Source organism: Haliotis cracherodii, unplaced genomic scaffold, assembly GCF_022045235.1.
Source record: "Haliotis cracherodii isolate W230 unplaced genomic scaffold, xgHalCrac1.p SCAF_4, whole genome shotgun sequence".
Lineage (NCBI taxonomy): Eukaryota > Metazoa > Mollusca > Gastropoda > Lepetellida > Haliotidae > Haliotis > Haliotis cracherodii.
This window is the reverse complement of record NW_027266297.1, coordinates 17,451,015-17,467,534: the sequence shown is the minus strand read 5'-3', so window position 1 is coordinate 17,467,534 and position 16,520 is coordinate 17,451,015. Positions and strand designations below refer to the sequence as shown.

The 16,520-nt window shown below is 40.4% G+C and overlaps 1 protein-coding gene across 1 annotated transcript; it reads left to right on the top strand.

Annotated features, from left to right (window-relative positions):
• The first annotated feature begins 3,714 nt into the window (after positions 1 to 3,714).
• On the top strand, positions 3,715 to 15,227 carry LOC139480219 (neurogenic locus notch homolog protein 3-like). Its single transcript, XM_071263249.1, has 8 exons — positions 3,715 to 4,108; positions 7,265 to 7,369; positions 7,472 to 7,624; positions 8,260 to 8,661; positions 9,305 to 9,661; positions 11,925 to 12,086; positions 13,789 to 13,932; positions 14,656 to 15,227. The coding sequence occupies exons 1-8, from the start codon at positions 3,715 to 3,717 to the stop codon at positions 15,225 to 15,227; spliced, it is 2,289 nt and encodes a 762-aa protein (XP_071119350.1).
• Positions 15,228 to 16,520: the final 1,293 nt, after the last annotated feature.

Genomic DNA, 16,520 nt, shown 5'->3' with positions numbered 1-16,520 from the left:
AGAACTGTTATTCAGTGAGGCGTTTCTCAAGAGCGCGCACTGTTGTAAGAGACGTTTGAATTACAAAAGCATTGGTAACTAAAAAAATAAACCGGATCATTACTCACGTATTTATCCGTATCGTAAATATAATGTATTTAGATTACAAAAATTAGGCTTTTATTCCTAATATATGATAGCATTTTGCTTGGGGACCTTGGGCACAATGTGACTCCATCATCCCCAATTTTCGTCGTAAGAGGCGACTAAATGTTGTTGTTTTTTAATTTCAGTCACTGAAGAAACGTTAGAATAAGGGAATCTAAGATCAGGGAAACGCTAATCTAAAGTATTAAGAATATTAGGCAACACGTACAGTCTTCTTAGCAAGTAAACATTGCATCGATTGATAGACCATAATAAAATTATTTCCATCTCGGTGACCTCATTAGCATATTTATAATCGGATTATTAATCTATCGCAACAACCATCAAATATGTGATAAACGATGTCACAGTGTCTTAAGGCTTACACGCGTGGGTGTGTTTTCATCACATCCTGCATGACAACCTACATGATCCTGAAAAAACAGGACACTCTCTTTACTCAATGCACTTACGGCACAGTCTGACAGTTTGACTTCCTGTTAGACAACATGGTTTCTAAAGTCACAGTGCACTAAACTTTATCGGTCAAGTTATGTGTGACGGTAATGTTATAGTGTGTGATGGTAATGTAAAGTGTGTTGCGGTAATGAAAAGCGTGTTACGGCTATGTATAGTGTGTAACGGTAATGAATAGTGTGCTGCGGTAACGTTTGGTGTATAACGGCTATGTATGGTGTGTTACGGTAATGTATAGTGTGTTACGCTTATGTATGGTGTGTTACGGTAATATATAGCGTGTTACGGTAATACGTAGCGTGTTACGGTAACGTATGGTGCTACGGTAATATATAGTGTGTTACGGTAATGCATAGTATGCTATGGTAATGTGTGTTACGGTAATGTATGGTGTTTTAGTGTATTATGGTAACGTATGGCGTGTTACGGTAATGTATAGTGTGTTACGGTAATGTATGATGTGATACGGTAATGCATAGTATGCTATGGTAATGTGTGTTACGGTAATGTATGGTGTTTTAGTGTATTATGGTAACGTATGGCGTATTACGATAATGTATAGTATGTTACGGTAGTATATAGTGTGTTACGGTAATGCATAGTATGCTATGGTAATGTGTGTTACGGTAATGTATGGTGTTTTAGTGTATTATGGTAACGTATGTCGTGTTACGGTAATGTATAGTGTGTTACGGTTATGTATAGTGTGTTACAGTGATGTTTAGTGTGTTATGGCTATGTATGGCTGTGGCGGTAATGTATGATGTGTTAGGGTAACATATAGTATGTTATGGTGACGTATGGCGTGTTACAGTAATGTATAGTGTGTTACGGTAATGTATAGTATATTACGGATATGTATGGTGTGTTACGTAAATGTGTGTTGTGTGACGGTAGCGTATGGTTTGTTACGGTAATGTATAGTGTCTTACGGTAATATATAGCGTGTTACGGTAATACGTAGCATGTTACGGTAACGTATGGTGTGTTACGGTAATATATGGTGTGCTACGGTAATGCATACTATGTTACGGTAATGTATAATGTCATACGGTAATGTACGGTATGCTACGGTAACGTATAGTGTGTTACGGTTTACTTATGTATAGTGAGTTATGGTAATGTATAGTGTGTTACGGCAATGTATAGTGTGTTACGGTAAGGCATCGTGTGTTACGGTAATGTATAATGTGATACGGTAATATATGGTATGTTACGGTAATGTATAGTGTGTTACGGTTTCGTACAGCGTGTTTCAGTAATGTATAGTGTGTTACGGCTATGTATGGTGTGTGGCGGTAATGTATAATGTGTTACGGTAATGAATCGTGTGTTACGATAATGTATGATGTAATACGGTAATATATGGTATGTTACGGTAATGTATAGTGTGTTACGGTTTCGTACAGTGTGTTTCAGTAATGTATAGTGTGTTACGGCTTTGTATGGTGTGTGGTGGTAATGTACAATTTGTTACGGTAATGCATAGTATGTTACGGTAATGTAAAGTGTGTTACGGTAATGTACAGTGTGTTATGGTAATGTGTGTTACCGTAATGTATAGTGTGTTATTGTAATGTATGGTGTGTGGCGGTAATGTATAGTGTGTTACGGTAATGTATTGTATGTTACGGTCATGTATAGTGTGTTACGGTAATGTATAGTGTGTAACGGTAATGTATGGTGTGTTACGGTTATGTATGGTATGTTTCGGAAATGTATAGTGTGTTACGGTAATGTATAATGTGATACGGTAATGTAGGATATGTTACGGTAACGTATAGTGTGTTACAGTGATGTATAGTGTGTTACGGCTATGCATGGAAATGGCGGTAACGTATGGCGTGTTACAGTAATGTATAGTGTGTTACGGTTATGTATACTGTGCTACAGTTATGTATAGTGCGTTACGGTAATGAATAGTATATAACGGATATGTATGGTCTGTTACGGTGGTGTCAATAAAAGCGATAAAAACCTTTCCATATTTATAATTAATCTGTTCTAAAAGCAGATCAAATAGTGATGGTACCAGGTGTTCGCGAAAAGGTGAGCGTATTCTGCCCTACCGGTGGCACGGGTCATAAACAAAAGAAAGTAAATTGTTCACCTTACAAGACTCAAGGTATGTTACACTCCAGAACTATTTCCTAGGGTGTTATGTGACACGATACACCGATGTATCATTTGTCACACATGTTCTGTTCCAAGCACCAATTTTTTAATCACTCATCGTGATTATTCACTCCGACAAAGCTTTTCACCATACCTCGACAACATGATCGTTGAAACCGGCGATGCATGACGTGATTTAACACAAACTCAGATTGGATGTTAGGAGGAATGATTGATTAAAATCGTAACATACTAGTCCCTTTGTACATATTCTGTCACTCGTTCTCTCAAGCAATTAACGTTTCATTTCCCGTTACATATTTATCATACCCAATCGGTATAACGTGGCCCTGTGATATACAGCGACGTACGAATACCAAGTCGTTTGTAATGAAGTGCAGTTTCCTGTACATCAAACTGATAGGCATCAACAGTGTCACCAGAGGGTGTCATTTACGAGACTTTGTCATGATGTGCAAAAATAGGTCGGTTCGACATCTCACTATGGGGGCCTGAGTTTGCTGACAGTATCTCTGACGATCTGGCATAAACTTTTTATTTGAATTCATTTACAGGGTAACCTTCATCCCCACGCGGCGTGCCTCTGGCGTTACCAGGCAATAACTTTATATCGATTGCAGCACTGGAGCGAGGACTAAGCCTTATTTCGTACGAAGTACCTCAGGCATTGAACACGGGAACAAATACACAGGCCATTTCTCAAACTGTCACACACATGCAAATCGGCATGTGTTAGTTGCTGTGGAACTTGCGGATGTTTGAGACTGATTACAAAGCGTGACGGTTTGTTTGTGTCCATGACTTCCTGCTGAGAAGTCCAGACGGAATGCTCAGCCTGGTTGTACCGCTAGACATGAGTGGTTTGATTTAATAGTTTTCCTGGCGGAATTAAATGTGGATAGTCCAACATGGCTGACAGTATGATTCAGCGTTTCCAACTAGATCCAGCAGTTTCAAACAGGGACAGTTAACAGAATGTCAACACACTTTAAACTTGTTTATGTGCTGGTGAGTCTGTGCGTGTTGGTTCTGGCGTTGGTTTCAGCAAACAAGAATACGACCGACAGTGATGATGATTTGACAGCTTTGTCATCAACGTTGGCGACTACGACATTGAGGCCTATGTCTCAACGCCAATGTTTTCACGGCTTCGTATGTGTTCACGGCATTTGTTCGGCAACAAAAAGCAGTTGTAACTGCGATAGTGGATGGTCTGGGATATTTTGTCAAACACCCTGTGGGTTAGATTGTGGTTCGAATGGAGTTTGTGACGTCTTTGTCAACGGTACAACACTTTGCAGCTGCAACTTTGACTACACTGGTTCACGATGTGAAAAGCGCCGAGAGTTAAACCCAACAAAACATCCAGGTAATCTATTACATATGCACTTCTTTCAGGTTTCACAGTCCAGTGGAGATTCTTGGTAAGAATAGATCCCCACCAAATAAAGCTGGTCGTAGGATGCGACTTAATGGATACGTTCATTGCAATACTGCATTAATCGCCACATGCTATATCATGACTGGAGGGTAACATAGTGTACATAGCCTTAACACACCGTACATAACCGTAATACACCGTACATATAAGCAACACACCACACGTGACGGATTCAGCTTACCCCATTGTGATACTTGTTGATTCTGGGTTAGAATATTTATTGACCATTAGCAACCTATGCTGACAGTAAGATTGGTTAGTTGGATGGTTTGTTGTTTAACGCCACACTCTGTAAATAATCGAGTCTGGACCTGACAATCCAGTGATTAATATCACGCAATTGGGATCGATGACATGCTTCAACTAAGTCAGCGAGCCTGACCACCCGATCCGGTTAGTCGCCTTATACGACAAAAACAGTCGCCTTTTACGTCAAGCATGGGTTGCTGAAGACCTATTCTACCCCGGATCTTCACGGGTGGATGGCCGTAAGAGGCGAGTTAATGGTCAAGCTTGGTGACTTATTTGGCTGAGTGTTATCGTACCCTGACGGAGTGTGTCGACGTCATTGTTCACCATATTAATAAAATGTGATCAATTCTAAATAAAATCAATTAATGTGTGTGGTGTCGTCCACGAAGAAAATTCACTCGTCCTGTCAGGGGCGGTCGGGTAGCCTAGTTGTTAAAGCGTTCGCTCTTCACGCCGAAGACCCGGGTTCGATTCCCGACATGGGTACAATGTGTGAAGCCCATTTCTGGTATCCCCCGCCATAAATGTTTAGTAATTAGTAGGAATCATGTATTCAATTTAATTATATGTGACACTTTTACGTGACACTAATTTGTATATTTATTCCCGAACTGAACTAACACAAACGTCGTATGAGAAATAGCGCACATCAGCTGTGATGAAGTGGTATCTGTTTACAGGGAGTGTATATCAAACGTAGTCTTTAACCTTTACAACCATTTATACCGAGAAAATACACGGTAATTTCCAAAGCTTATTTTTTTAGTTGCCCTTTAATGTCTATGCTCTGACGTTGACGAATGTCTTGTGTGCAGTGTGAATCGAATAACGTTTAAGTGAGGAAATACACACCTTTGTCTATGACATCAGCACCTTTGATACATTTTTGGTTTGGGATGGTTTGTTGTTTAACGCCGCTTTCAGCAATATTCCAGCTTTCTTGCGGCGGTCTGTAAATAATCGAGTCTAGTCCAGACAAACCAGTGATTGATATCATGAGCATCGATCCACGCAATTGCATTCTTCAACCAAATCAGCGAGACTGACCACCCGATCCCGTTAGTCGCTTCTTTCGACAAGCAAAGTCGCCTTTTACGGCAAGCATTGGTTGATGAAGACCTTTTCTACCCCGGATCTTCACGGGTCCATTTGATACATACATAGTCTGCATATTTACATTATAACTTCTGAACATTTATCATTAATTCTATCTCTTTTTATATTTCTTTTTATATTCTTTTATATTTGCTGACTCAGAGTTTATTCATTGCATAAGGTCAATTGTAAAGTAATGGTTGACAGCCGGTTTGCCAGGATATGCTCATCCGGTGTCCCTCTCCTGCTTTGCAAACGCTTGCTTGTTATAAGGAATCCCCCCGAAGCAATACTACCAAAATGACGTTAGATTGTAAACATGTACCCGTTTGATCTTCAGCCGAAGTGATATTCTCAAGCTGTTCACCCTAGCGCTTGTTGATATTATCATCCGGTTTTAGAGATGTACGGAAATTATTGTATGATATGACCTTCAGTGCATTTAATCAGGGGTAAATTATTGTATGATATGGCCTTCAGTGCATTTCATCAGGTGTAAATTATTGTATGATATGACCTTCAGTGCATTTCATCAGGTGTAAATTATTGTATGATATGGCCTTCCGTGTCAAGGTCAGCCGTAAAGGTATGCCATTTAATGGTCTAACCTCCTTACCATAACGATGTTACCTGCATGCTTCACTGACTGATGGTATATTCAAACTAACGTCAGCGGAACGTGAAAGCATAAGGCTATGTGGTTATATTGTTGATCTCTGGGTCATCATGTGACTTTCATGTGAAGAGTGTCTTGTAATCTGACAATTGTTTGAAACCTTTCGGCGCCAAGGGATTGTTTTTGCATTGTTCCATATCTTTGTGATTTCAAGATGACGTCCAAATATGATTATGGGTTAAAACAAAGTTATTTCGAATGTGTTTTCTATTATGTTGCTTTAAAATTAATGTCATGTCGACACATCTTAGTATTGTGTATTTTATTGTAAAATCGTCTTACGTTATACAATATGTATTCAATTAGTATACATGTATGTATATAATGTACCTTTGGTTTTTTTCGGTATATGACATGTGCCCAGTCCATTTCAAGTTTAATGTATTATCTGAATATTGTGAAATGAATGGAACGTGTATACGTTGATGAGGACCATGTCGAAGTTGACATGGCGATGAGGATAACGCATCCATTATACACTACTTTTAAGTTTAATATATATCAGAAAAACTTCGATGTGGTTGACTTTTCTCTACATTCTACTAACCAGGCGGATTCAGTTGTTATTGGCGTGGTGCTGTTTAGATGGTACATGTAGAAAAAGGTAACAATTTGTATTAACGATGTAGGTAAACAATGTGTTTTCAGAATTGCGGGTGTTATTGAGCACAAGTATTCGATGCGTGGATATATGTTGATATCCGAATTAGGACATGACTCATATTATCCACTGGTTGGTTGACTTGCTATTCAACACAAGTGTGTTATGTTTATGTACGTGGATAGAGCGATAGATTGCAGACCAACTGCTGACTTGTCATGACGGCTTCTCAAATTATAAATGCATACATGTATGATGTATTTGAAAAGAAACCTGGGTGTTCCTGAACATTCATCACAAAACAATTTCTTCTTGGGCCATATTTTATATATTTTTTAATACTTATATTTGAGAAGGAGAAATATGGGGGAGGGGGCATATGTTGAATCTTCATCAACTACCTTGAGTTCTATTCTGATAGATGCCGAACATTTACCTGCATGTTGTTTCATTTCTGCAGATGTCGCCCAACCCACCACCACGGTAGGCAGCAACTGTGTTGCAGGATTCCCCTGTAGGAATGGACACTGCCCGGCTGGTCAGCTGACGTGTGTTTGTGACAAAGGCTGGTCTGGGACTTTCTGTGGGACCCCGTGCTCACTGGATTGTGGGGAGAAGGGCATCTGTAGTGTTATTGGGGGTCAGTTGGTGTGTGTCTGTGACAGAGGCTGGTCTGGGACTTTCTGTGGGACCCCGTGCTCACTGGATTGTGGGGAGAAGGGCATCTGTAGTGTTATTGGGGGTCAGTTGGTGTGTGTCTGTGAGTGGGGATACACGGGTCAGCGGTGTGGCGAGAAGCTAACTTCGACACCTGGGTCAGGTTGGTACATTTATACCTTGTATACCAATCCTGTACATAATTACTGAACGAAGTCATTACTACCAGTTGTTTTATCAACAGGGACAAGGCTAAAAAGGGACACTGGTGAAACAAGCTAACGTATTAAATAGGAATACAAATAAATAAGATATACAATGTAATTGACTGAATAAGACATAATCCAAATATACATTTATGCTAATAAGAAGAAAATCACCCATTGTTACCATAGCATCATTCACCCATGAATCCGCGTGTTTGTGTACATGAAGGCATTGCACTGTTGCTACGTGCATTTTTTAACGTGTCAAGAGCTATGCAACGAGGCACAACACGCATAACCTGTCGGCTGTAACCTGACACAACACACAGTTACATGTTACATGCATTTTTGCTATTCACAATATGGCTGAAATACTTCTCACTGACTGACTCACTCACTCACTCAATGTATATTTATGTATGTTCTATGCTTGGTCAAATGTGTAATATTTGATATTTGCATATAATTATACCAGTCAAAATGTTTAAATAATAAAATCAAAGGCCTAAAATTAATAATTAAAAAATCCAAAAGTATTTGAAAATATGCATATGTAAGGTGTTATATAAGGATTCATATTTACATTGTACAGATATCAGGAATGACAACAAGTCATCCCAATACTCAAACCCGATTACCAAAGAAACAAGCTCCCTCCCATCAGCAGCCTTCTCTTCAACGTTTGCAACCTCTACAACATCCTTCCTCTCTACCACAACGGTAACATCCACGCTTCGTCCACTATCCCAGCGTCGGTGTCTCGTAGGGTTTACCTGTCAGAATGGTTACTGCAAGCCAGGGCAGCTCAAGTGTTTCTGTGACGCAGGATGGGTGGGGATATTCTGCCAGACACCCTGCAACCTGGACTGTGGAACACGCGGACAATGTAGAGCCACCCCGGCTGGTCAAATATGTGAATGCAGCTTTGGATATACTGGAGACCGATGCAAGGATATCATCAGTGTTGTTATACCCCAATCAACATTGCCTTTAGGTATGCTTGATTGTGTAGGAATAAGGCCAGCGAGGTTGTTTGGTTTTATGCCGTTTTATTCCTTTCTAGAGAGGTAAATCATACTTACGAAATATAAATGAAAAGTCTGGAACTCAGTTTTGTGGCGTGCCAAGTGAACGGTTTAACAAAATTGCTAACCAACAACCAATTTATGAATGCTTTCTACCGAAACTAGTGATTAAATGCTGTCTTAAGTGACGTTAACATTGCAGTATCTGATAGTGACATGTAATTTAGATAATTGGCAATGAGAAAACCTTTGGGCAGCGATAATCCTAGATCGACAAGACACTACTGTGATCACCTGATGCCCGTTTTAGCGGATATCTTCAGGATATCATTTCAATCATTCAAGATATCATTTGATATATGTGCATGCCATACGTGTTATGTTTGTGTGTTGTTTAAAGTCGCACTCAGCAGTATTCCTGCTGTATAACGGAGGTCTGTAAATAATCGAGTCTGGATCAGACCATCCAGTGATTGACATCATGAGCATCGATCTAAGCAATTGGGATACGATTACCAAAACAGCTAGCCTACCACCATATCCCGCTAGTTGCCTCTTACGACAAGCATGGTCGACGGGTACATATCTATAAGTCATTTGTTTGTATTTCAGGATCAACACAGCCCCAGACGGTACGTCCATCAACATCTTTAGTTATGTCCACAGCACCTTCAACAACGATTCTCCCTCCTTTATCGGCGCGTCAGTGCGTCCCGGGATCTTCTGCCTTTGTCTGCAAACACGGCACTTGCTATAAAGAAGCCACAAACAGGACCACGATTGTTGGGTTTGCTCTGAAGTGCATCTGTGAACGTGGATGGATTGGAGTATTCTGTCACGAACCGTGCCCACTTGATTGTGGGACATACGGACGTTGTGATATCTTCAAGAATGGCACCTTGTACTGCAGCTGCGCCCCGGAATACATGGGTCCGACGTGTGCAACTCTACGACCAAAACCACAACCAGGTAAACTGGTGTTTTGGACGTATCTACATGATCTGTCTCGAGGCTTTCATATACAAAGACATGTCGTGATTCGCGATCGTAATTTCTAATTCATAAATACAGAGCAAAATTGTTGTTAGGGGGATATCTTAAATAACCATTTAATTAATGACGTTATTTTTAATCACATGTGGGTTTAACTTTATTCACATAGGCAATCTTGAAAACTGTTTCATTTCTTGCATGTGACCATATCGTGCCACCCAAAAAGCCACGGTTTGCTGTGCAGAGAATCGTGTGCCGGAAACCCAAAATCTGGGTTCGAATCCCAGAATCGCCCTGAATATGTTGCCAGGTTTATCAGCACTACAACCGTGCTCGTTTGCATCATTTTGGGCTTTCCTCCTACATGAAGCTGACACGACGTGATATAACTGAAATAATGTTCAAAACGGCCTTAAACCCAACTTACCCACTCACTCACTGTTAATAGTCTCTTGTAATGTATCAGAACTACGAAACAGATTGCATTGTGGAACGCTCAATTTCAGGGGAACAGTTACTCTTTTGCCTTTGAACATGTGGTAGTCTAAGTTATATATGCATTTAATCATTTTGAAACCATTAATCAAAACTACATGCGTTATTTTGATATTTACAGTCTTGGTTAAACAATATTACGACTATAGTGCTATAATGTCTTTTAACTTTCTTAATAAAAGATATACAAATTTATGTGTTTTCATTTATGCTTTCATCCATGAATGTATGGATTATAATCACCAATCGTGTTTGGCGTGTTTGGTGGTAGGGACTACGAATAACAAGGAATCTATTTTATCTGTCAATATGTTTGTCAGGATGTTGTTACATCAGCTTATTTCCTATCCGTAATATGTATTCAACACGAGGTATGTTCAGATCTGCATTTCTGTGTAAACGAGTACGCCAGGAATAAAGGTTTTCGCTCATCACTTTGCACTCTGTCTGATGCGTGCATTATGTTAAAGAGGGATGCGGGTGACCTAGTCGACTATGTAGTTACAATTCGCTGTGCAGAGACGCATACTCGTGGGTTTCACCGAAGTGGTAAACGTCTGAGACCTGCATCACTTTAGGCTTTTCTCTCACATTAAGCTGACACGCCTTGATGTAACTAGAATGATGTTAAAAGCGGCGTTAAAACCAAACTCACTCACTCACTCATTTTGCAGAGTGAGTCCCTTGCGTTTCCAGGATCCCAGACCCGCCCTGATTATGTTTGTCAGCTTTTGTTCACCACTATACGTGTTTTCACCAAAGATGTTAACGTCTGGGACTTCGGGTTTTCCTCACACATGAAGCTGACACGCAGGGCTATAGCTGGACTTTTGTTCAAAGAGGCGTAAACCATACTCTTTTGTAAATGTCGTATCAAGTCTAGCGATTTCAGAACAAGCCATACACAACCTTACACTACCAGCTGTTGGACCTCCTGACCTACACCCTTAGATGTCTACTTGTGTCTACATGTCTCTGTCCAAAGTGCCTCATCACTCATTAGTCACGTGATGTCAAGAGGAAGACTTCCTCTCCACACGTTAACGCATCAGTCACTGGAAGATTCAGACCTTCACTGCATTGTACGGTGGACGAGTTGTGACGTCGTTTTCACTTTGTGCTTTATATGTACACCCGTGAGGAATCAGGCGTAATTGCGTCTTAAGATTCTTACACTACACGCACATACTTGACACGACACGTGGTAACACAACCGTGTTGCATGTTTTACTTAACACTGTCTCATAGAGGGTCAGGGTTCAAGGATGTCCTGACGTTTTCCAATTTTATGCACTAATATATGTGCAGTGTAAACATTACAAATGATCACCATGCCCACATCTACCACCACATCTCCACGCCCACGCCCACGCCCACGCCCACGCCCACGCCCACGCCAACGCCCACGCCAACGCCCTTGTGAGGTGTGTAACCGTTCCACGAAGCGATCGTAGCGCTACGACGGTCGTAAGCCTATGTTAAGGTATGGGAGTTACGATCATCTTAGCGCTACGATCGCTTTGTGGAACAGGGCCTTGAGGGCCACTGGCCTTTATTCGCATATGTGTATTACGTGTCTATCCAGGCAAACTCCCTGTTGAGGGACATGTAAGGTCGTAGGAACAACCCTGATCAAAACTAACCTTTATTCGTATATTAAGTGCATTATATACAGGATCACGTCTTGTTAAAATCAGTCTGATATGCTCTCTGTCTAACTCTACGTGCTATGTTCACGTTGTAGAGGTGCAGGCGCCGTCGTGGTACTGGTGGGTTGTGGGTAGCTGTGTGGTTCTACTGGTCATCCTGCTCATCCTCTTGGTCATCCTGCCCTACATCCTGTGGAAGAGGAGGTACATCTTCATCATGAAGATAGTCTACATGTTCCAACCCTTTGAAGAGGATGGTGAGTTTATATGTACTAAATTTCATTGCCAAAACTTAGCAGTATCCAAATCTGACAAGCGTCGACTGCGTACTGCAAGGACAACTGACATGATTGCGAGTCACATGACCTGTATGATCTATATTTTTCAAAAACATAAACAACAAACCAACTAAAAATGAACAAATATACGTATCTCCCTCAGCTACTACACAACCAGTCTGTATCTACGCGTTTTATATCGCTATAGTACCAGATCCTTGTCTTCTCGAAACAACCCGATTGGTCAGTGCCTGGCGCTCCTAATGACGATAGTTCCAGGACGTCCTGTCACCATCAAACTCATTTGCCTCATGCCCAGTGCACGCAGATATGCTTGTCCATAAGCCCATCCGTGCCTGGGTGTGCAATGTTGTGACAGATTTATTCCGACTACTGATATGGTTAACAATAAACGCATCATAAACTGTGTCACCTTGAAATAACACAGCGTGAAGTTTGTGGATGTGTGGCTTAATGGGGCTTTGTGGTTACATCGGACGCATAACAATAAACTATTATACGTACTGCCGTGAATTGCACCATCTCAGCCTACATTCTTAACGTGCAGAGATGGTTGTCTGGGGAATTATAGGCCCCTCGACTGTAAACGACATTTAACGTTGAACGATAATCTCGTTATTAATTTTCCTTAAACAGGTATGCGGCTTTTTCATTTTCGAACTTGATGTAAAAGATGTGATTAGGTAAACTACTTTCATGGGGTTTACTTCACGGAACTAAAATATGAATTTGAATTTGAAAGCGACATATTCTATACCAAAGCGGCACAAACATTTTAGTAAAATAAAGAATTAATCCTTACAAATCGTAAAGAAGGTAACATTGGAGTCGCATGATATAGGCGTTGCCATTTTTTTATAACAGAAAAAACGTCCTTGTCTTTGTCGTATTCATAGTCTTGCTACTGAAACAAGAAAATGAACACAAAATAGGCGCATGATTGATAAAACCCTTTGAGTTTTGTTATTAGATACATGTTCAGGTTTGAACGGTGGTTGATTGGTACGTTCAAAGCTGTTCCTCAAGTTTCCATTCCCTAAAGGTTACATACCTTTGCTTATTTTACTAACATGTCACAGCGAAACAATTTGCTCAGATCTTGTGGATATACCTTTATGCCCTCATGTGCTGTCAAAAGGTTTCACTCTTATGAAATTCCTTCTATGTCAGGCTTGGAACTTATCAATCGTCCCTCGTATGTACATCTAATGTAAGGTGCAGAACTCCAGGTGGTGGTTCAAGCTGTGCCACGGACATGCTTAGTGCGTTACTTCAATTTAGCAAACATAATACCCATATGGGCACCAATATATGGTGCGTGAGTTAAGTTTAATCCCGCTTCAATCAGTAATTAACTTATAAAACGGCATGTCAGTTTGACGACGACGACGACGACGACGACGATGATGATGATGATGATGATGATGGTGGTGGTGGTGGTGGTGGTGGTGGTGGTGGTGGTGGTGGTGGTGGTGGTGATGTGATGATGATAATGATTATGATGGTGATGTGGTGATCTATATATATTTTGTTTATTTGATTAAACCAGAAATGTTTCACAATAGTGTTTGCTGTGTATTATTAAATGAGTATTCAATTCCTATTATCTTCCCCTTGTTCCGTTCAACTTTAATAAAAAATATATCACTTTAAATTCCAGATGATAAACTCTTTGATGCATTCGTGTCCTACAAGTCAACAAAACTGGATGAGGATTTTGTTGTCCACACGCTGTATCCTAAACTGGAGAAAAATCTCAATTTTAAACTCTGTCTACACTTCAGAGACTTTATGCCGGGAGAAAGTAAGTACAATTGAGTAAAAAGTCAGTCTAACCTGCCACTCAGAGATAGAGGTCGTGATCAGCCTATGGGTTTTATGCATACGCGACTAGGTATGCGATAACTTGAAATTGGTTTGCTTTCGCTTTAGAATTAAGACAAATTTACAACCACTACGACCTTCACATAACACGTGTCTCACAGACAACAGGGGCGGGTTACACATGTTCGTAGCGTTACATCCTGCACATGTACATCCGTATTCTGTATAACACGATTGTGTTCAGGATCAGGAGCGGCCTTTGATGGACAAAAGCCATAAGGAGACTTTCCCCATTTAAAGTAATGTAAAGACATATATCCCTCATCCTGCGTATTATACACGATAGAATACGGAACATAACATCACACAGTGTTTTGAACCCGTGGAGATCCGGGTTAGAACTGGTCTTCAGCAACCAATGCTTGTCGTAAGGAGTGACTAACGGCTTCCTGACTTTGTTCATGAAAGTCATTGTATCCTAATCGCGTTTCCGGATGATCACGATGTCAATCGCTGGATTGTCTGGTCCAGGCTCGATTATTTACAGAGCGTCCTCAAAAAGCTGGAATATTGTCGAGACCGGTATTAAACAACACACAAACACACGACGTTTCGTGTGGAGTTGTTAGATAAGAATGTGCATGGAATAGTGGTAATTCATATATAATTCATGTATAATATCTCTCTGGCACTTCTTTTGCAGCAATTGCAAATAATATCATTGAAGCAGTTGAGAACAGTCGTCGGACAATCATGATATTGACGCCTAGTTACATCCAGAGTGAGTTTTGCAGATTCGAGTACCAGAGAGCGCAGCACGAAATGCTGAAGCGGAAGCAGCGAATAATACCCATAGTGCTTCAGGACATTTCGGAAGACCGGGTTTATATGGACGACACTCTTAGTACCATTTTGGATACAATCACATATATTGAATGGCCGAAGGACGGAAATGATAAAAGAGTTGAGAAATTCTGGAAAAGGGTGGAATTGTCAATGCCTAAAAGGAGATCAAGAAGTTCCAGTAAATGCGCCGAGACATCAAATGGCCAAAGCACTGAGGTCTCTTCTGTAGCCTTGGATATGCTCCCCGAAACGCATTCAAGTTCCTGGCCTGAGTTTCGTCAAACGAATAATGCATGTCATGGTGTGGATTCCAGTATATTTGATTCTATTGATATCAATGATTGTACGCAGTCCCAGAGAGTCACAAATGACATTTGGACGTCTAATAATTTCAACAGTGACATAAATTGCGACACCCTGCTGGATTAAACACCAGTAAGTTATTTATTTCTTGTGCATACTGGAATCGTGACGCCATATCACGATATATATTGAGAACCTTCAGGCGATTTTGTGGCGTTTATGGTCGCTGTTGATTTTGCAAGTTGTTGAAAGGAGTTCAGTTAAGTCTAGTATGTAAGTCATATGTAATGACATGCTAGTCTCTACATAACATACTGTTCAGAATCTGCATAACTATATTATTATATATTTAAATTGTGAGGCATATGCATACACACGCACATACTGACACTAACAAACACTAGCACTAACAAAACAAATCGGTCTCCCATATTGAATTTCGCTCTCCTGAAAACAGTTATCATGTCAGTTACTCTAGGTTTTAAAAAAATCAGATCAATGTGAGTGTAGGTGACATCCTTGATAGCAATACCAATCATCCGAAAAGAAGCCATGATAATGACTACAACTTTATATATGTTCTTTGTGAGTCACTGGTGTCTTATTCTGCACTGAGATTGTATCGTGTTACTCTTTAATATCTTCAAGAAACACTGAGCACTTTACGTTTACCGTGTTTGGGCGATTGTTTTCAGCCTAGTAAAGTTTTAATATCGCTTGTAATTTGTTTTGTCAAATCCAATTTTCAAGTAAAGGCATTATTTTGTCCGGCAGTTTCTATCTCACGCACACTTTTTTCAAACTAAAGCAGGCTAAATATACAACAAACATCGACACACGGACAGTAATCAATCACGCTTGATTCAGTGTCAAGCTCATTGCTTGACTCACTGTACCGCTAATCCGTAACAACAGGACAGATATGTTTACAGCTCATGCTGGCTTTTATACAAAGTCCCTGACGAATAAATCTAGTCAATCCAATCATTTGTTTTTTCGGGTTGTTTCATTTTGTTCATTTTATACATATGGATCATGTCTGGAACCAATACAACAAAATTTCGTCATGTTGTTTTCAATGTGTATTCTTATAGTGCGATCTGACTACTTTATTAGAATGGACCTATTTCGGTAAATGCCGGTGGCGGTGTTTTCAGTTTGACACTTGTCACTTGTTCATTGAAATAACCGCGACAACACCCTTTCAATAACCATTATGTATTCCCGATACAAAGCAGAGCCCATTCCGACTATTTAACCAGCAAGTGTTTATGAATCTCTCTCAATTAGTGATGATACCTGGTGTTCGAGAAAAGCGTAATCCTGCCCAACTGGCGTCCCCCATTACAGGCACAAGGCAAGGCAAGTGCTCACCTAAGTAAACACGGGAACATATAGTAAAAGTCAAAATACGGAATC